Here is a 21,410-nt window from a genome sequence, read left to right as displayed (position 1 = left end):
CTCCATAATCTTCTCAACCCTATATCACTCCCCCCAGCCCTCCTAAACCCACCCATTCACCATCCCTGGTATGCCCTCCCTTATCAAGTCCTGGAGCTCCAGGGAATTCCAGACCCTCAATCTTACTCTGCATCTCACCAGCTGTGACACCCTGAACTCAGAACAGCCCCAGTCCTGAATGCTCTGATTCAGTTTCTCCCATGTCTCAGCTAGTGTCCCTGTACTAGAAATATTCAAAATGTAGAAACCATGCCCTTCTCCCCCAAATCTCTACCCCCATTCCCAGTCCCAGCCAGGAGCAGGCTCTTGGCAGGAATAGGCTAGGAGAGGCTGACCTTGACCATGAAGACAAGACCTTAGAGATGGAGGGGAAGGCAAGGAGAGCTGTTTGGGACACACCTCCCTTCTTGGGAGGAACAGGCCTGCCATTCCACCAGAGGCCAGGCCATAGATCCAGGGCCCATAGCCTAGCTATACCCTTTCCAGAAAGAGGTTGGGAGAGCAGGCTCCACCCAGTCAGTGTGCCTGGATCACCAAACCCCTCTCCCTTCTCCTCTGTGGGGAGGGGAGCAGGGAGGCTGAGTGGAAGCTTGTAAAGGGCTTTGAAGATGAAACAGGCCTGTGGCCAGGGATTGTTGACACAGCCACACTGAAGAGGCAAGCGGGTTGGAGCTTAAGAGGCCAAGGTGATGCCAAGCCTATAAAACTAAGCTATTGTCTCTTTGCGGCCCCTTTTAATGCCAGCTGCTCCGGACACATAAAAGGGCCTGCCACAACCCAGGGAGCACAGAGTTTTGCTCCATCCTCTGCCAACCACTGTTCAGACATCACCTTCCCTCCACCATGACCTGTGGCTTCCCTGGAAACTTCAGCTGCGCCTCGGCCTGCGGGCCCCAGCCCGGCCGCTGCTGCATCACCGCCGCCCCCTACCGCGGCATCTCCTGCTACCGCGGCCTCCCTGGAGGCTTCGGCAGCCGCAGCGTCTGCGGGGCCTTCCGCGCTGGCTCCTGCGGGCGCAGCTTTGGGTACCGCTCCGGCGGTGTGTGCGGACCCACCCCACCCTGCATCACCACCGTGTCGGTCAATGAGAGTCTGCTCACGCCCCTCAACCTGGAGATCGACGCCAATGCGCAGTGCGTGAAGCACGAGGAGAAGGAGCAGATCAAGTGCCTCAACAGCAGGTTTGCTGCCTTCATCGACAAGGTGGGTGTCCTGGATCATGCCTTTCCTGAACCCCTCTACCAACAGGCACAGCCAGGCCTGAGCACTAAGCCAGAAGTCAGTAGAGCACTTGCCCAGGAAACTCTCAAGTTTAAAAAAAAAGTGGTAGTCATACTTTCAGGACACAGACAGAAAGAAAAGAATAGTATGAGGAGCTGCCATTCTGATGAGGGAGGCAAGCCAAAAGTACATAAGAAGAAGTAGGGACAGAGCCTTTAAAGCAGAGAGATTGGGTCACCCCACGGTCAAAAGACCACTGTGTTCAGTGCATTTGAAGTCAGGTAGCTGCTGACGTTCAAGGAGGGGCTTCTATATCAAGAGCAAAGGCAGTGACCATGAAGACAACCTTGAAGTGTATCTCGTGAGTCACACAGAACTGTTTCCATCCCATGTAGTGACTTGACCACTGAACAGGGGGGTCAGAGTGGCCCATCCAAGCTACTGCACCTGTGGGAGCCTCAGAATCTGGGGGTAGAAATAGACACTTCCAATCCTCAGGGGAAGGCAGGGAGTAAGGGGTCTGCACTCCGTGTGCAGCATCTGCACAGCCAGGACCTAGCTCAAATGGCAGCTATCTTCACTAAAGCCAAGCAGCAAACATGTGGCAGTGATTTGAGGGATGGGAATGAAGATACCTCCTTGGAACAGTTCTGGGCCAGAAAGAGTTCTCCAAAACCAATCTCAAGTAACACTAAAGGAAGCACCCAAAACCAAAAATCCCTGAAACTCCTCACAATGTTAGAATATACACCTGGCCTGAAGAAGAACTTGCCAGGGGTGTGGCAACATTAATAAACAAAAGAATCTGAGTCAGATAGGGGCAGACATGTTGACAGAAAGAAAAACATGAGAGTTTGCCTTAGGCCCAAATGTCCAATAATTAAAGTAGGATGAGAGCCCTGCAGAGCAAAGCTTTTGCCCTGCCTTGGTGTTTCTCAGGTGGTCAGGTAAGCAGCCTGGCCTCCATCTCCTGTGTAAAACGAGGGAAGAGCGCAGGCATCCCTGCACCAATGTCCCAGGTGACTACCGTTCTAATTGCACTGTTGTTATGGGGCTCCTATAATTGGCATGTACTTTATTTTCCAATTTTTACAGTCTGCCTTTCCAAAGAATTTGCCTCTTCCTTCTGGTCATATAGCCTTGCTGTCTCGCTATTGGGCATGCCTTTCTCTACCAAGGCTTTAATCCTCACAGGGAGGGCTACTTTAACCTCCTCACTCTACAGAGGGTTAAGTACCTTGTTCAAAGTCACATTGTGAACAAGCAGCAGAGTCGTCCAGACTCTGGTTTATGAACTTCCCGTGACACTAGGTAATTGCCTTAGAAGAGACTGAAGTTAGCTCTAGGAAAGACTTCCAGGTGTCAAGTGGTTAATTCCTGGCATGGTTTTTGGGAGATTTTACAGTCCCATTGGGGAGGACTGTAGACTTTCAGTTCCTTGTGCTGGGACCCCCTCTTGCCCTCTGATCCTGCAAAAAGAGATTCTCAGGCAGTACCTCTTGGTGGCAGGTGCGCTTCCTGGAGCAGCAGAACAAGCTGCTGGAGACCAAGTGGCAGTTCTACCAGAACCGCAAATGCTGTGAGAGCAACCTGGAGCCACTGTTTGAGGGTTACATCGAGACACTGAGACGGGAGGCTGAGTGTGTGGAGGCCGACAGCGGAAGGCTGGCCTCAGAACTCAACCATGTGCAGGAGGTGCTGGAGGGCTACAAGAAGAAGTGAGTGTGTTGGAGAGGAGACCTAGCTGGGAGAAGGACTTGAGAAAGCCCCTGAAGTCCAGGGTAGCATTCAGCCTGTGACTGGGATCTGTGCTGAGGACCTGTGCTCCCTGCCTCCCTCCAGGCACAGGTGTCTGGAGACCCAGCCCTCAGCGGGATGGAGGCTCACCTTCTCTTCCTCCCTGCAGCTCAGGGCTTGGTTGCCTTCTTCCTTTCTTCCTCACAGAGCCCTTGTAGGAACTTGTATTCCTGGTTCCTCTGAGCCCAGCTCAAATTCCTGGGCATTTTTCTTTTTTGGGAGGTAGAAACTGGACTTTGAACTTGGGGCCTCACACTTGCTAGGCAGACGCTCTACCACTTGAGCCACTACTCCAGCTGGGCATTTTTCTTAAGTTTACTCCATCACTCCATCCACCAAGCCTGCCATACGCCAGTCCAACACTGGGCTGGTCAAAAGCAGTCCAGGACCGAGCAGGGGACATGGTCCCTGTCCCTTGGAGGGCTACAGTCTGCTGGAAAACAGATGTGACATAGTCATGAATGTAGACCTTCAGTTATATGTGTGACACAGACGTGAAGGATGGCCTCTGAGGGGAGCTGGCTTCCCTCAGGAGCATTCTTAGTCATGGCCTCCAGCCACCACCCTCCCTCCCTCGGCCCCGAGCTGGCCTTACCAAGGTACACCTTGACATTCTATTGACTCAGTCTAGGAGGGGAGTGAGGAAAGGGAGTTCCTGCAGTAAAGCCAGGGACCAAAGGAGGGACCAGAGAAAAGGGAAAGGGAAAAACAGCCACCTCCCCCTCCTCAACCACGTGCATGCACACACACTCACAAGCTCATACTCACACACGTTCACACGCGCTCACACACTCTCAAACACAAAGCTTCCACATCCTGCCCTCTATCCTCCAGTGGAAAGAGACCATGTAGAAGTAAATGCTCTGGCCTTCAGTGTACCCCACAGTCTAGACCTGCAGCCTGACTTCTCACAGGTCCTGCCTGTTTCTTTTGATGGCAGGACAACAGGGGCCAGTCTGAAAATCTGGCTCTTCTGAGGGTATGCTTTAACACCAAAGCCAGAGTCCTCAGACAAAGCCCTATTCTCCTCTCCCACCTCAGGTACGAAGAAGAGGTTGCACTTCGGGCCACAGCAGAGAATGAGTTTGTTGTTCTAAAGAAGGTGAGTGTCTGAATCCACAGCCCATCCCAAGTCACCAGTCACCCTGTGTCCTCTGGCCAGCAGCCAGGTCCCCAGAGCACCCTGGGAGAGCTGGCCTCATTGCTATTTGCCACCCCATATAGGACGTGGACTGCACCTACCTGCGTAAGTCTGACCTAGAGGCAAATGCAGAGGCACTGACCCAGGAGATCGACTTCTTGCGGCGACTGTATGAGGAGGTGAGGGGCTCTTGGTTCTTGGCCTTGGTGGATACACCCTGACCCCCTACCCAGACCTTCAAGGAAGGAACTAGGCCTGACACATGAACCCAGGATGAGGCTAGAGGACTGAAAGGGAGCAAAAACAGGGAAGGAGCAGAAGGCAAAGGAATAGAGAGCCAGAGCAAACAAAGGAAGCAAGGGACAAGAGGATGAGAGCTCTGGGAAGATAGTGGTGCCAGGGTGCTGTCCCATGTCCTCCCCAATCAGTTGGTGCAGCACAGGCCATAGGGGCACCAGACAGGTAGCCAATATGGTTGGTCTGGGAGAATGTCAACAGGCCCAATACAAGATCTGTCCCAAAGACAGATCTGGCTATAAGGAAGCAGCCTGGGTTAACTAGGCATGACTAATTCTAGAAGCAAGAATTTGAGAAGTGGTTGTTGTTGTCTTTAGGGGAGAGAGTCACGTGACTTTACCAGGGACTTTCTGCTGTAAACACTTCCTTTCCAGAGGAGTCAAAGCGGTTACAGGTGAGGAAGACCCCAGATAACTTGAATGTCCTTCCACCTTCTCACCCCCTGCAGGAGATCCGTGTTCTCCAAGCTCACATCTCAGACACCTCGGTGATCGTCAAGATGGACAACAGCCGGGACCTGAACATGGACTGCATTGTCGCTGAGATCAAGGCTCAGTATGATGATATTGCCAGCCGCAGCCGGGCAGAGGCTGAGTCCTGGTACCGCACCAAGGTGAGACACGGCAGTGCAGGGATGTGAGGTGTCCATTGGAGAAGGCTTCTTTTTTCCTGTGGATACCGATCCCTAAGGATGGTAAGACAAGAGCCAGCAGCTCTCAGGTTGGGGTGGCAGGGCAGAGCTGCCTCGTGTGATTGCACAGGCTGAGCACTGTACTGTACGATCCGTCAACCACGGTGTCCTGAGTGGTGGGACATCCCAGGCTGAGGCTCATGGCATCTCTGCCTCCCCCCAGTGTGAGGAGATAAAGGCCACAGTGATCCGGCATGGAGAGACCCTGCGCCGCACCAGGGAGGAGATCAACGAGCTGAACCGCATCATCCAGAGGCTGACGGCCGAGGTGGAGAACGCCAAGTGCCAGGTATGGGGCAGCTGTGCCCAAGGCCAGAGGGGCTAGGGGCCTAGTCAGTGTCCCACAACCAGCTTGGGCCCTAGTTGGATCTCACCATTCAGATTCCAGTCCTGTGCATGGCTATAGTCCTTGGTCGTGGTCAATTAGGATGCCCCATATGAACAAGGCTAGAAACCTGTTTCTGGAATGTTCCCAGCTGGTGGTATAGCTTGGGCACATCCAGGGAAAGGACAGAGAGACCCAGTCATAGCCTACCTCATTCTCTTCTGTACCCCCAGAACACCAAGCTGGAGGCCGCGGTGACCCAGTCAGAGCAGCAGGGCGAGGCAGCCCTCACTGATGCCCGCTGCAAGCTGGCCGAGCTGGAGAGCGCCCTGCAGAAGGCCAAGCAGGACATGGCCTGCCTGCTGAAGGAGTACCAGGAGGTGATGAACTCCAAACTGGGCCTGGACATCGAGATCGCCACCTACAGGCGCCTGCTGGAGGGCGAGGAGCACAGGTGCGTCCCAGCCCCTCTGCCCCAGGAACAACTCCTGCAAAGACCAGCCTGTCACTGATGCCTTCATACCTCAGTCTCAGTCCCAACCAGTTCCAGGCTAGACTCTTGTCTGATTGGATCCCAGCTCTCACAGGGCTAAACCTTGGGCACCTTCCCTTCACTGTGCAAGTCCAGTGCCACTTTGATGTCCAGAGGTTCCAGGGACCGGATAGGATGGCTCTTCTACCCTCAACTCTTCCAAGATCCACACCCTTTCTGGTTTCTAGAAGGTCATTAGTCCTGGAGTGCCATTGCTGACCAAATTCTGACCCTGGCCTTGTGTGCTCCAAAGAACCTCCCCTTCCTAATCCTGGGCCTGTCCTGGCCTGCCAGCTATGGTTGTTCAGGCCGTTTACTGCACAGAAACAGCCTGATGAGAGCAAACGAGAGTTCCTAAATAGTATGCCCAGTTTACTCAACCGCCAGGTAGGAATCTTTTTCTATTTGCACGAAGGCATAAATGCAGATCAGAAATAGCTCCAAAATGAGCCACTATGGCCTCTAAGGGAAACCTGTAGGTCTCATTCTGACTCCTTTTCTTTTCCCCTCCCCACCTTGTCCCCACTCAGGCTGTGTGAAGGTGTTGGATCAGTGAATGTCTGTAAGTATCTTGAACCCTGGAAAGAAAAATCATAGGTTAAGCGACAACAAAGGGGACTGGGCTGGTCATGCTGCAGGAGAGACTGAGGTGAGCTTTCAGGAAGAACCTCACAGCACAAATGAGAACAGAGAGGGGAAAGATGTCACTCCTAGGGACCTCAGATGGTAGAAGTGAAAAAGCTGAGCCCAAAGACAGGGAGGGACTTGTCCAAAGTGACAAAGCAGGACCAAGACCAGAATCCAGGCCTCCTGGCTCCACGCTGGGGTTCCCTCCACAGCTTCAGCACTAGAACTAAACACTCTTCGTGGCCTTCCCCGGTTGGCTAGACAAATCAGACAGGAAGGTGGTTGGGTGGGGTGGCTGCCAGTCAGGTCTCAGGACCCCATCTTCTTTCCACAGGTGTCAGCAGCTCCCGGGGAGGTGTCGTGTGTGGGGACCTCTGCGTGTCTGGCTCCCGGCCAGTCACCGGCAGTACCTGCAGTGCCCCATGCAGCGGGAATCTGGCGGTGAACACTGGCTTGTGTGCACCCTGTGGAGGGGGCTCCTGCTACCAGGCGAGGTGTTAGGTGGCCAAGAGAGCTCTGGGGAAGCCCCTCCTGCTGCCAGACGCCACTGCCCCCACCACATGGAGCACAATGGGGCCTTAGTGGTTTTGCCCTTGTGTTCTGAGAATACACCACCAATGTTCCCATCAGCTGCTCCCCCGCTTACCTCACCCTGGTGGAAAGGGGCCTGCTGCCCAGAACATATCCCTCCCTTGCCTCTGCGCCAACCTCTGCCAGGAGAAGGGCTCTCCCTCCCTGGAAGGAGCGTGGTAGGGCTGCCTCCTATGCCTCTCAGGCCTCTGGTCTTCTGTTTTCCAATAAACGGGAGGACCTGCTCTCCGTGTTGTGATGTTTTGTTTTCTTGGAGTTGAGCCCATGTTCACCAACTGCTGAGCTCCCCGGTCCAGAGATAGGCCTGAGGACTAGTGTCATTCTGGGCTGCCCTCAACTTGGACACCTGCAGGACCTGTCTCCAAATAGAACTGCCCTCCCAGGGTACTGCCTGCTCAGGTCCCACCTGAGTCACACCTGCCAGTCTGGACTGGTCTGGGGTTTTGTTCCTCCAGCTGGTCTTGAAGGAAGTCAGAGGAGACCATAAGAGCTGCTGGAAGGCTGTGTGTGTGTGTGTGTGTGTGTGTGTGTGTGTGATACATGTGTGTTTGTTATATGTACATGTGTGCACTTGGTTCTAGCCCCATTCCTGCACACATCCCACTTTCTTTTATTGCCACACCTCTATTCCTCCCAATACTACACACACCACAGAACCAGTTACCAGAAGTACCATTGTCATCTTCAAGTGACTGTAGCCCTTCCCTATGCTGCCCACTAAATAAGAGGGGATGAGACCCTCAACATCTGCCCCTTTTCCAACTTTCCCACAAACACACCTCCCCCTTTAGCTCCTGATGATCCTGTGACTGCTAAGGGGAGACCACCCCCTTGCTTTCTCATCTGTCCACAATCATGTCCCCAGTATTTCAGAGTCTCAATCCCAACACTTAGCTCCTATGGGCCAAGCATGGTGGCCCACACCTGTACCCCTAGCTACTCAGGAGGTAGATGCAGGAAAATCTTGAGTTCAAGGTCAGCCTAGGAAAGTTAGTGATGCCCTGTCTCAAAAACAAAATAAAAACAAGTGGGCTAAAGGCAAGGTTCAAATGGTAAGGGGCCCTGAATTCAATTCCCAGTACTACAAAAAAACAAAACAAAACAAAACAAACAAACAAACAAAACAGTTCTGGATTCCCTTCTTGGCCTGATCTCTTCTGTGCTTAAGAGAGTTCTGGGGAGGAAAACTGGTCCCTCGTAGGGTCAGGCCTGCAATGGTCTCTGTGAGCCTCACCAAACCACATGCCCTCCATTTCCTTCCTCTACATTCTTACCTCCCTCCCAGCCACCAGTCTCTGTTTTTTCCCACCCATCTCTCCAGCTCATCCTGGAAGATCCACCCCTTTTCTCATTCATGGAATCTCTAGGCCCCCAAAGGCCCTCCAGGCTCCACACCAAGTTTCTTCAACTCTCTGTCGTCTTCTCTCCTCTCGACCCCCAAGTCTTGGGCCTTTCCCTCCTATGTCTTGGGCCAGGTCTCAGCTCCTCCCATGAACGCTGCTCACGGGCCCATGGACCTCACCCTACCTCAACTCCCGCATTCAGGTACCACGGGGCCTTCTTTCCCCTCTCACTTTTCTATACCCTGTCCCTGAACCATGCATGTCTTCATTCCCGCTGTGGCCAAGGGCCTCCCTTGTAAGCCTCCAGCTGCTCTCAGAGTCCTGGGGATTCCCACAGCCCTCACTGCTCAGCTACTAGCCCCCAGCAGCCCTAGAGACAGGTAGAACTCCACAGATCTTCCAACTCCACTCTCTCCTTCCCACCTCTCTGCTGCAGTCTCCTCATGTCTCCCTTGTGGAACCCAGAAGTACAGTGATTCTACAGTTCTGGCCCATCCAGAACCTGTGAGCTCCCTGGTCCTCTTCCTCAAAATCAGTGAGCCCCCTAGCACTTCCCTCTTCAGCCTCCCACACCTCTCTCCAACTTGCCTCCCTCCTCTCTCTCTGCTGCCACTATCTTCCTGAATGGAGCCTAGCTCTTCTCCTTCCAGCCCCCCACTGGGCCAGTAGCCAGAGAGAAATTCATAAAACACAAATCTTCCTTTGTGTGGGCCCCACACAAAGTAACCTATACTCTCAGCAGGAGCAGCCCAGCCCTACAGGCCTGTCTGACTGGCTGCTCAGTGCCTCTTGCAGCTCCCTGTCCTGTTTCACTTCTTTCCCTGCTCTGCCTCACATGCTCCGAACAGCTGTCAAGTGATGTGGTGTGGGGGGGAGGCTGGAAGCTCTCTGGTGTCTTTTCAGTTCTGACCTTCTTGGAAAATGAGTCTGGCACTTTTAACACTCTCTTCCAATGACTTAAGAACTGCTAGCCTTGGGAGTCTGTCTCAGTGCTACGTCTCTGGAGATGATGCATCTTCCTTCTATCCTATCAGCCCAAGGCACCAAGCAAGACTGGCACTGCAAACATTCCATGTGTTAGAGCGTCTGGGGCTGAACCCCTGGGCCTGCCTACTTTACCACTGCTGTTGAGCACCTGCTCTGTACAAAGTACTGCTAGATAAGCTTGACTTTACATAAGAGAAAAAAATGTCAGAATGTTTGTCCCTGTCCCCAAAGCTTACATTTCACAGCAAAAGATTAGCCAGGGGGAGAGACGCATGGCAGACACAAGAGTAGCCTGTGCAGAGGTGGGACAGGAGAAAGTATGGAGCCTTCCAGGAAGTCCAGCTGAGTCACTGGGAGGCTGGGGGTCTGTTCTGCAGCCTCTTTAAAAGCTGCAAATAAGCCCCTCTTTTCTCCATTCTGTTTCCTGCCTCCTTCTGCCCCCGCTCAAACTCACCCCCATAAAAGTTTCATCCAAGGGCATTTCTCATCCTTACTGCCTTCCAGGCACTTTTCCCATTATCTTGCAGTTGTAAATGGCAATGGGGCAATTAACAAGGCTTTTGGCTTCTGCTGGGTAGTAATGTGTGCTGTCTAGCCATTGGATCCCTCTGTAAGCCTGAGCCAACTGCAGGAGTGACAATACCCAAGTAACTATCCCTTGACACCTCCCCTGGTCTGTGCATGGACTGAAGCTCCCAAAGATCCAGTGGGCTGCTGATGCCCCCTATTCATCACATGGGTAAATGAGCTGGGGTGCCCAAAATGAAGGGCCTTGACCATACACTCTGAGGGACAGAGCCGGAATAAGAACCTAAGCTCTCTAGGCTTCCAAGTCCCTGTGTTTTCCTACCCTTGCACTGTGCCTAAGCTTGGAGGCTAGGAATGCCACACTGTTAAGCCACCATGGTAAGAGTAACAACGACAATGAAGACCACATTTCTAGTACTATATGTGCCATGCTGTCCTCCAACCTTTTATTTGTCCTGTCATCTAATCCTCCTATGGCAGCTATCTTCAGAAATGCCTCCCCAACAATTCCTTCCTTCTCTGTGAGTGCTGCTCCTTACAGCATAAAGCCTAGCTCCCCTCCTCTTAAGTCTGGGTTGGCCCATCACCACATTCACCAACAGAATAGCAGGTGGTAAGATGGCCTTCCAGGCTCTGTGCCCACCCTTAAGAGGACTGGCAGCATGGGGAGGAATTGTCACACCAGCTGAGCTCTTGACCAGTGGTCAGCACTAAATGCCAAACAATTCCAATGAAGCCATTTTGAACCTTCCAGTCACCCAGAGCCCCAGCCAATAACAGGAAGCAAAAGAATCACCCACCAACCCACACAATAATAAAACACATTGTTGTTTTAAGCCACTAAGTTTGGGAATGTTTTGTAGGTGGAAAAGAAATTGGTACCGGGTAATGGTGTACTGCTGTAACAAAACCTAAAACCTGTAATGCTGGCTTTAGGGGCAGGCATCAGGCTGAGCCTGAGGGTCCTCAGGGAAACAATTATCCAAGGCTGGATGGACAGTGAAGAAATGACCAGCAGATGCTGGAGAAAAGGCCCAATGTAGGGCTGCTCCTCATGTTTATAGCTCCTGTGTGGATCCTTCCTTCCTTCTTTTCCCCTTTCTTCTTTCCTTCCTTCCTTTCTTCCTTCCTTCTTTTCTTCCTTCCTTCCTTCCTTTCTTCCTGCCTTCCTTCCTTTCTTTTTTTTTTCAGTGCTGGGGATAAGACCTAGGGCCTCATAGATGCTGGCCAAGTGCTCTACCACTCTGCCATTTCCCCTGCCCTAGCTCCTGTATTCTTTAGAGTTTTAGGTTTTTAAGAGCCAATCCCTCGTTCCTCTGACCCTCTATATAGTTAATAATTCTTTGTATTAACTTTCTCTGTTCAATTTTTTTTTTTTTTTTTGCCATACTGGAGCTTGAACTCAGGACCTTCACCTTGATCCACTCCACCAGCCCAATTTTTTGTGATGGGGTTTTTTTGGTTTTTTTGTGTTTTTTTTGTTTTTTGTTTTTTTATTCATATGTGCATACAATGTTTGGGTCATTTCTCCCCCCTCCCCTTAATCCCCTCCCTTATCACCCACCCTGTCCCCTCCCTTTCCCCCTCACCTCCTCGATACCCAGCAGAAACTATTTTGCCCTTATCTCTAATTTTGTTGAAGAGAGAGTATAAGCAATAATAGGAAGGAACAAGGGTTTTTGCTGGTTGAGATAAGAATAGCTATACAGGGAGTTGACTCGCATTGATTTCCTGTGCGTGTGTGTTACGTTCTAGGTTAATTCTTTTTGATCTAACCTTTTCTCTAGTTCCTGGTCCCCTTCTCCTATTGGCCTCAGTTGCTTTTAAGGTATCTGCTTTCGTTTCTCTGTGTTGAGGACAACAAATGCTATCTAGTTTTTTAGGTGTCTTACCTATCCTCACCCCTTCCTTGTGTGCTCTCGCTTTTATCTTGTGCTCAAAGTCCAATCCCCTTGTTGTGTTTGCCCTTGATCTAATGTCCACATATGAGGGAGAACATACGATTTTTGGTCTTTTGGGCCAGGCTAACCTCACCCAGAATGATGTTCTCCAATTCTGCTGGGGTTTTTTAAGATAGGGTCTCATGAACTATTTGCCTGGGCTGGCTTCAAACTGCAATCCCCCTGATCTCTGCCTCCCGAGTAGCTAGGGTTACAGACATGAGCCACTGGCGCCCAGCTCAAATTATTGTCTTCTGATACATCCTGGTCAACAGCCCCACCTGAGCTCCAGCTGGTGCCAGCACCATATCTACCCCTGTGAATGAGGCCATTTTGGACCTTTCAATCAACCCAGTATCCAAAAAATATCATGCAAAGGAGAAGAACTGCAAAGTGAGCTCTTGGAATCTTGAGGAATGATGAAATAGTGTTTCAAGCCTCTCCCTCTAGAGTGATCGGCTCTGTGCAATAGGTGTCTGACATCCTCCCTACTGCTTGTTAAGCATCCTCATCCCATTTTACCTATGAGAAGCCAAAGTCCAGCAAGGATGAACCACCTTCCCATAATGACACACCTGGTAAGTGGCTGGACTAGTGCTCACATGAGCACTGTATGAACAGAGCCCGCTCCAACCCCACAGCTCATGTAGTAACCTGGGAATGACTTCAAGAAGGTGGCCCAGCCTTTCCCACTCTCTAGCCAGGGAAACAGAGGCACAGAGGGTGGAAGCAACACACTGCTGTTGCCATATGGTGCATAGCAGTCTGGACTCTGAATGAGCAGCCTGGTTCTGACACCTAGTTCTCTGGAGAACTCTTCCTCTCCTCCATTCTGCTGCTCCCCCAAACTTTCTTCCATTCTCACCCCTCAATTCCTCATGCACTACCACCCCAGGAATGCCTTTGGAGGGAGGGGGCAAAATCACCATGGTCAAGAACTCCTAGGGAACATTTGGCCATATCTGGAGATATCTTTGGTTGTGACAATAAGAAATAGGGGAGAACTGCAGGCATCTGTTAGATAGAAACCAGCAATGCCGTAAAAGGAACAGGATGACCCCACAACAGAATTACCCACAATGCTGGCAATGCTGAGGCTGAGCATCCACCCCTCCACAAGACACTTTGTCCCCAGCAATCTGCCTTTGCTCTCCCCAAGGCCTGGATTGCTCAAGGCCAGATGGGCAGCATCTTCTGCAGTCCTTTTCAAAGCCTACTGGAAACACCCAGGTGGATGGCAAGTTCCTGAGAAACCTCTGGCAGAGGCACCCATCACAGCAAGCATTTTCCAGACTCTGAGGCAGCAGGTTTGATTGGCTACAATTAGTTTATTGGAAATGCAGAGTGCGACAAAGACAAACGTGCAGACGGCTGAGTCACTGGCTCTTCAGAAGCTTCTGCGGGCAGTCTGGAAGACGGTGCTCTTGCTCATGTCCTTCCCAGAGTCACGTTAAAACCAGCAACAATGTTTGTCCAGGTCTCCAGACCCAGGCAGAGCACATGGGCAGACTCCTGGGAAGTGCAGAGAGTGACATTCTGGGGCCTACCCTGTTCCTCCAAACTCAGGGAGGACCAATGAATCCAACAAAAACAGAAGACTGCACAAAAAGATGAGAACAAGCTATAAGGAAAAGCTAAAGAAATAGACCCTGTGTCCCGGGGCTGCAGCTCCCAGGCAGGGAGGGTGTACACAGCTGGTCCCTGGTCCCGGAGGAGGCAGGCAGCAGGTGTGCATTCCAGTGAGCGAGGTCCTGAGGGGCAGAAGGTGGCGGTGGAGGGGTGGTGGCTTGCAATGCTGTAGCCTCTTTAGCACTTCTTACAGACGCTGCTGCAGGCGCCCACCCCGGCGCAGGGGGCGCAGGCGTTGGGGGTGCCCACCACCAGGTTGCTGGACGGGGCGCTGCAGACTCTGGTGTTGACAGCAGGGGAAGTACCGGCGACGCAGAGATCGCCACAGACGACGCCACCGCGGGAGCTGCTGACGCCTGAAAGGGGGAAAGTAGGCGATGCTGGGTCAGGCACAGCCACAGCCCGGTAGCTCTGCAGCAAGCTCATGTGTCCCTCCCCAAAGGCGCCTAGGCCACCCCGCTGAAGAAGGGGAGGGCTCGGACTACTTACACACATTCACGGAGCCAACGCCCTCACACAGCCTGTGGGAGAGGAAAGGGAAGACATCAGTGCGTGGTAAAGCCAAGAGACCATCTGGGCTCTTGCCAAGGGGAAGGCACAAGAAACATCTAAGCCAGGAGCAAGGGCAGCCCCGGGTCACCAAGTGGGTTCTGGACACAATGCATGCAGCACCTGCTCTCCATTGCTTTATCAGCTCTGCGCCCTGGGCCTAGGTCTCCTCACCAGCAAAAGCATGCAAGGTGCTTAGCACCAGCACACAGCCCTCGGCTGGAGGAGTGGCTCCAGTGGTAGAGCACCTTCCTAGTAAGCATAGCAAGCCTGAGGTCCTTAGTTCAAGTCCTACTACACATAAACTGCTGGACTGGGGGTGTGGGGCGAGTCATGGGGTGCTGAGGCCCTGACTTCAATCCCCAGGACCACAAAAAGTAAAAAAAAGAAAATAATAAATAAAAAAGCTATGATTCTATGTCCTCTGACTGAGTTATAAATGCACTTAAGGGGACCAGGTATGACCTTCTAAATCTAGTCTGATTGTTGTCATTATAATGTGGGCCTAGGGGAAGGCAGAAGTTTCTGTCTATTCTTTTCCCCACCACCTAAAACCAATGTCTGGCTCAGTAAATAACTGTTGGCTAAAGAATGGGATTTTAGAACCCACCTAGAACAGGCTCAGAACTATCTACAACCATTCTCTTATTTGACAGGTGGAGAAACTGAGGCATAGAGAGAAAATGGCCAATAATAAATAATATCAGTAATGACAGAATTAGAACTCAGGCTACCTGATGACACCCAGCCTACACAACATTGTCTCTCAAAGGGAATCAAGCTGAATTGCCCTGAACACACAGTACCCAAGATTGACAGAATCAACTTCCAATCATGCCCCAGTCAGGTCTCCCAGGTAACCACATCAAAGCTTCTGCCTTCTCTCCTTATATGCTGGAGTGGCGGGGCCATTCTGTTTCCAATGCTATGTGTCTCTCACTTCCAAATCCAGACTTTAAACTCTGCCCAGAACTCCTGCCTATGAAGCTCTCCAGGCCTTGCTGTCACCCCATGCCTCCGGGCTTTCCAACACTTGAACAACTACTTAAAGTTTATTGGGAGTTTCACTGTGTCATCACTTACACTTCCAGGTACCAAACCTGTGTTTCCCATCTCCCCAGCATATCCCCTCTGCATCATTCTCTCCCTGCTCCTCTCCATAGGACCACGACCTGACCGTACACATGAAGAAAAGTGTGAGGAGTGATGAGCTAAAACCAACTAGATGACAGAAACTATGGGTAAAAAATGAGTTCCAAGTCTGGAGAAAAGTCCTTGAGGAGTTGGAAGTAGATAGCTCTCCTCCAGCCACCAGAAGGCTGGACCAATGGGTCTTCTACCTCCTGCCACACCTCTCCCATGCCCCCCAAGCAAGGAAACAAGCAAAAATCCTGAGAGTAAGGCATAGCTGCCACAAGCAACTGGCTTCTGCTGTCTGTCTCCTTCAGTCCCACTACAGCAGTGGAAGAACATTTTGGGGAACTCATTATAATGATTAGGTAAGTAGGAGATGATGGACCACCTCCAGCCCTCACCCATCTGAAGCTGTCATTATGACATGAACCTGAATTCCCAAGGGTAGGCTAGGTCAGGGTCAGGCTAAGAAGAACCTGCAATGCTGAGGGGCAAATGCAAGCAGATCTGGGGGAAGAAGCACTAGCATGAGAGGAGAACCAAGGACTGAACTAGGCTGCTCAGAAACCAGATTACTGCTGCCCAACACATGACTGTAAAGTCAGATTTGCAAAATGCTCCATCACACCTAAAGGCGTGGGTGGGCAAGAGGAACATACATGGGGCTAGGTCATGGGAAAATGACTTACATAAATTTCCTGTCCAGGTGCAGGACGGTGAGGTATGGAGGCAACAAGGCCTACTGAGAAACAGGCAGGGCTGGGAAGTAAAAACTACAGGACTCACCTCTGCTCCTCGCCCTCCAGCAGGCGCCTGTAGGTGGCGATCTCGATGTCCAGGCCCAGTTTGGAGTTCATCACCTCCTGGTACTCCTTCAGCAGGCAGGCCATGTCCTGCTTGGCCTTCTGCAGGGCCTCCTCCAGGCTAGCCAGCTTGCAGCGGGCATCAGTGAGGGCTGCCTCGCCCTGCTGCTCTGACTGGGTCACCGCGGCCTCCAGCTTGGTGTTCTGGGGGTACAGAAGAGAATGAGGTAGGCTATGACTGGGTCTCTCTGTCCTTTCCCTGGATGTGCCCAAGCTATACCACCAGCTGGGAACAGTCCAGAAACAGGCCTCTTGCCCTGTTCATATGGGGCATCCTGATTGACCACAACCAGGGACTACAGCCATGCACAGGACTGGAATCTGAATGGTGAGATCCAACTAGGGCCCAAGCTGGTTGTGGGACACTGACTAGGCCCCTAGCCCCTCTGGCCTTGGGCACAGCTGCCCCATACCTGGCACTTGGCGTTCTCCACCTCGGCCGTCAGCCTCTGGATGATGCGGTTCAGCTCGTTGATCTCCTCCCTGGTGCGGCGCAGGGTCTCTCCATGCCGGATCACTGTGGCCTTTATCTCCTCACACTGGGGGGAGGCAGAGATGCCATGAGCCTCAGCCTGGGATGTCCCACCACTCAGGACACCGTGGTTGACGGATCGTACAGTACAGTGCTCAGCCTGTGCAATCACACGAGGCAGCTCTGCCCTGCCACCCCAACCTGAGAGCTGCTGGCTCTTGTCTTACCATCCTTAGGGATCAGTATCCACAGGAAAAAAGAAGCCTTCTCCAATGGACACCTCACATCCCTGCACTGCCGTGTCTCACCTTGGTGCGGTACCAGGACTCAGCCTCTGCCCGGCTGCGGCTGGCAATATCATCATACTGAGCCTTGATCTCAGCGACAATGCAGTCCATGTTCAGGTCCCGGTTGTTGTCCATCTTGACGATCACCGAGGTGTCTGAGATGTGGGCATGGAGAACGCGGATCTCCTGCAGAAGGAGACATAGGGGTGTCACAAGCTTATTGAGACCACAGTCCCACCTAACATGTGGACCACTTTCTTAGTCCTCCCCTGGTCCCAGTTCCTGCCCCTTCACACAGTCCCCCAGCTAGAGACGGTACACAAATCTCTGCCCAACAGGCCAACCTCTACACCAAACCACTGCCTTCTGTGCTGGCTGCCTGCCTGCTGCCTGGCCACGTTCCTCACCTCTTCATACAATCGCCGCAGGAAGTCGATCTCCTGGGTCAGCGCCTCTGAGTTGGCCTCCAGGTCAGACTTGCGCAGGTAGGCACAGTCCACGTCCTGGGAAGGAGGGGAGGGTATGAGCCCAAGGAACCCTACTGTAACGCTCCCCAACTCCTCTCTTCTCACCCACACTATGCATCCTGGCGGAGAAGGATCCCTGAGCTCCTGATCCCAAGTATTTCTTTCCCCTTGACCATCTCTGGCATGCCCTGGGCAGCTTCCACCCTTGTGAGAACAAACCCTCATGGCTTGGAGATGCTCACCTGCCTTTCAGGCCTCCCCACTAGACACCTTGCCCACTCTCAGTCAACCCTCTCAGGTTCCAGGAGCCTGACCACATGACTCCCAGCTCTCCTGTCCTTGTTCCTCAGCAGCCCTCTAAGAGACCACCTGGCACTCCTGGCTCTGTTCCATTGTTCTTTCTACACTGGGATTGTGTGCTGGCTTCAAAGTCAGACTTTTGAAATACTAAGAATACCACACTATCTGTGCACAGATAGACAAATACCCATGGCTCTATGAGACCCCAGATCAGACCTCAAGTTCTGAAGCCAAAGATCAAGGCAGTCATCACAACCCTGGAGCAGGTGCCAGTGAACATCCCAAGGTCATTCCCCTTTGTCAAAGCCCTGGCTGCAACATTCTAAGGCCAGAGTGTCTAGGAATTTGTGGAAAGATCACTGTTCCCCATCCTGAGGCTAAGCCTCTAGGTCTCCCCAAAAGAAGTTTCTCCCCCAGAATCCCATGGTGTTCTGCCCCTCATCCCCCTACTACTTGCCTTCTTCAGAGCCACAAACTCATTCTCGGCTGTGGCTCTCAGAGAAACTTCCTCCTCGTACCTGAGATGGGAGAAAGGGAGGTCAAGTGTGGGAAGGTCTCCCTGGAACTCCCACCCTTCACACCCGTAAAGGAACGATGGAGTAACTGCCCACAGCTGGCCCCAGCAGCCTTGCCAGGTCTGTTCTGGTTGGAGTGGGGCTGGAGCTGTCCACTTGAAGTTGGTGGGCAAAGACTCATTTGACTTCCCAGTTCCAATTACCAAGGCTGTTCTGAGGTCACCTCAGGAAGCAAAAGAGGACTTTCCTGTACTGGAAGTAGACACTGTGGTGTCTCAGGCACTGCAGCCACCCTCCCCTGAATGATAGTCCTTAGTCAAAGATGGCAAAACCGATAGCACTCAAGGCCAGTAGAATCCCAGAAAGTGGAACCTGTCCTTCCCGAGCCCTTGGGCTGAATCCAGTAGAGGCAGTACAGGGCAGTGATTGTCAGGATGAGAAGAGGGGAAGGGATATTGTGCTCTTGCCCAAGAGAGCAGAAAGGGGATGCCTCTGGGTGTCTTGGCCCTAGGAGGAAAGGCGCAGTGGGACAAAGACTGCTCCTGAGACCATTGGCCTGGTACAGGCAGGCATTCAGGGAGAAACTCCACAGATAAGCACATTGCGCAGCTCCTTCGGCCTGGCTGGGGCCATGCATCCTCCCTGGACTCTCATTGCCTATGCCACAAGCTCTAACCTAAGCCATCTGCTGTGCAGAACAACACATGGGCCACACTCACTTCTTCTTGTAGCCCTCCAGCACCTCCTGCACGTGGTTGAGCTCTGAGGCCAGCCTTCCGCTGTCGGCCTCCACACACTCAGCCTCCCGCCTCAGTGTCTCAATGTAGCCCTCAAACAGTGGCTCCAGGTTGCTCTCGCAGCACTTGCGGTTCTGGTAGAACTGCCACTTGGTCTCCAGCAGCTTGTTCTGCTGCTCCAGGAAGCGCACCTGCCAATCAGGAAGGGGAGGAGGGGACAGGAGCCAGCTGAGTTGGGGGTTGCTGGAGGCAGATGCCCTCCCTGAGCTCAGCAGAGACCAGGCAGAGGTGGGCCTTGGGGAATGGGGCAACTTTTCCCCTACCTGATCCTAACCTGTGCCTGGGTTTCCCATTTGAGGGTGGGAGCAAAGGCTGGCAGAAATCAGTGCCTGCTCAAGGAGGAACTGAGTCCCCACTGTGTGAGTACAGGAGCCCTGTATCAGGTGGATGCAGGCTCTATCCTTTGAAGCCAGTGAGGCAGGAGCCCTCACAGGCAGGGCACCCAGATTCCCATCCTAGAATGTGGGATAGTGATGTGGATAGTGTCACAGACCATGGGGGAGGGGACAGTTAGCCTGACCTCTCCTCTTTCCCTGCTATTCAGGCAATCCACCCTCTCAAAAGGAACTCAGCTTCAGCATGGGGCTGCTCAGACTTCCCAGCTCAGCAGAGAAGCTGCCTTCCCCTGGAATTTCTGGAGTCTAGCTGGTGCCCAGAGAAGTTTGGCCATCAGTTTTTCCCCACATGCTCTGCCTCTGAACTGTTGTTGAGTCTTCTGAATCTTGGGGCCTCTGTGTCCCTGTTTGTGCACATCTCTCCTAGAGACTAGGGTGTTAGTCAAGCAGAGGTCTTTTGGCCCCTTACTCCCTCCCGTGGAGTGTCCAGCCTTGGCTGTGCTTCTAGGTAGAGGGGCCAGAAAGGAAGGGCATGATCCAGGACAGAGCACTCAGATTACCATCCCATATGGTGTTAAGGGATGGAAACCAAGGAGAGACCACAGGCCATTTGGGAGGAGCTCAGCTAGCCTGGCCTTTCCCCACTCCATCTGCTCTTCAGGCAACCTGCCCCCTCTGATGGAGATCAGCCTCAGCCTAGGCTGCCCAGACCTCCCAGAAGTCAGGAGCAACAGCTGAATTCCCCTGGGATGCCTGCCCAGCCTTGGCTGTGCCTCTAGGTAGAGGGGTCCAGGAAGGAAGGGCATGATCCAGGACACCCACCTTGTCGATGAAGGCAGCAAACCTGCTGTTGAGGCACTTGATCTGCTCCTTCTCCTCGTGCTTCACGCACTGCGCATTGGCGTCGATCTCCAGGTTGAGGGGCGTGAGCAGACTCTCGTTGACCGACACGGTGGTGATGCAGGGTGGGGTGGGTCCGCACACACCGCCGGAGCGGTACCCGAAGCTGCGCCCGCAGGAGCCAGCGCGGAAGGCCCCGCAGACGCTGTTGCTCCCGAAGCCCCTGCTGAGGCCGCGGTAGCAGGAGATGCCGCGGTAGGGGGCGGCAGTGATGCAGCAGCGGCCGGGCTGGGGCCCGCAGGCCGAGGCGCAGCTGAAGACGCGGCCACCACAGTAAGATCCACAAGTCATGGTGCTTTTGTGTGGGACAGGAGTGTCTGAGGTTGGCGACGTCCAAGTGGTGGGTGCAGGGGACGTGGGTTCTGGTGTTTACTTCTTGGACCTCCGTGGGCCTTTTATATACGTGGAGAGCCTGACTGTGACCACGTGGTCAGGAGGTATTAGATGCCTTTATGGGCTTGGCTTGTTTAGCTGCTGTCGCTCCTCCTTAAATGTGCTTAATTGCTGCCCAGGTGCGGCCAAATGTTTATAATGATTCTTTGCTCTAAACTACACAATTTTCTTCTTCAAAGGGCCAACTCACCTCCGCCACCACCACCTCAAGGGCCCAATCAGACACTGAGAGGTTGGGAGAGGAAGTGGGCGGTGGTTCAGGTTGGAATGAAGAGAGGAAAAGGGGCGTGGCGGGCTCTCCTTCCACATGTTTGAGGACTTCTGTACCGCTGTCCGTAGTGCTGATCCGACCTGGCCAGGGAGGTTGCGAGATTGTGAGATCAGATGGTGTAGAACTTGTGTTATGTTTAGTTGTTTGCCCACCCTGACGGCCTCTCTTTACACCCCCATACATATTCATACAGTCTCTAACTCAGTAATTCACATACAAACCCTACCACCTTCCCACCTACTGTGAACTCATACTTGTACCTGTCAATATATCATCTCTCTCTCTCTCTCTCATCTTTCCTCCTTCTCTCCATCCCAGATTTTCTTTCCTACCCACAATCTCACAGATGTTCTTTCACACCCTTGCCCACCCTCTCACAGCTACGCAGACCAGCTCTTAGGCCATCTTGACCATCCTATGCCCAAAAGAGACATTCCTCCCCCTAGAATCTTCCTCCAAGGCCTCAGGGCACACAGTG

General features: G+C 52.8%; 2 protein-coding genes across 2 annotated transcripts; one reads left to right on the top strand and one right to left on the bottom strand.

Annotated features, from left to right (window-relative positions):
- The first annotated feature begins 783 nt into the window (after positions 1 to 783).
- Positions 784 to 7,446, top strand: LOC109684056 (keratin, type II cuticular Hb1-like). The gene is made up of 9 exons (XM_020160231.2): positions 784 to 1,203; positions 2,731 to 2,939; positions 4,060 to 4,120; positions 4,243 to 4,338; positions 4,905 to 5,069; positions 5,311 to 5,436; positions 5,706 to 5,926; positions 6,535 to 6,566; positions 6,966 to 7,446. The coding sequence occupies exons 1-9, from the start codon at positions 844 to 846 to the stop codon at positions 7,130 to 7,132; spliced, it is 1,437 nt and encodes a 478-aa protein (XP_020015820.1). The 5' UTR covers positions 784 to 843; the 3' UTR covers positions 7,133 to 7,446.
- Positions 7,447 to 13,328: 5,882 nt separating this feature from the next.
- LOC109684055 (keratin, type II cuticular Hb6) lies at positions 13,329 to 20,647 on the bottom strand. Its single transcript, XM_020160230.2, has 9 exons — positions 20,191 to 20,647; positions 18,956 to 19,164; positions 18,179 to 18,239; positions 17,362 to 17,457; positions 16,976 to 17,140; positions 16,609 to 16,734; positions 16,119 to 16,339; positions 14,139 to 14,170; positions 13,329 to 14,005 (listed from the first exon to the last, which is right to left on the bottom strand). Exons 1-9 carry the CDS (start codon positions 20,557 to 20,559, stop codon positions 13,827 to 13,829), a joined length of 1,458 nt encoding a protein of 485 aa, XP_020015819.2. The 5' UTR covers positions 20,560 to 20,647; the 3' UTR covers positions 13,329 to 13,826.
- Positions 20,648 to 21,410: the final 763 nt, after the last annotated feature.

Source organism: Castor canadensis, chromosome 8, assembly GCF_047511655.1.
Source record: "Castor canadensis chromosome 8, mCasCan1.hap1v2, whole genome shotgun sequence".
Taxonomy (NCBI): Eukaryota; Metazoa; Chordata; class Mammalia; order Rodentia; family Castoridae; genus Castor; species Castor canadensis.
Note: the sequence above shows the minus strand (reverse complement) of the source record. Positions and strands in the feature narration are given on the sequence as shown.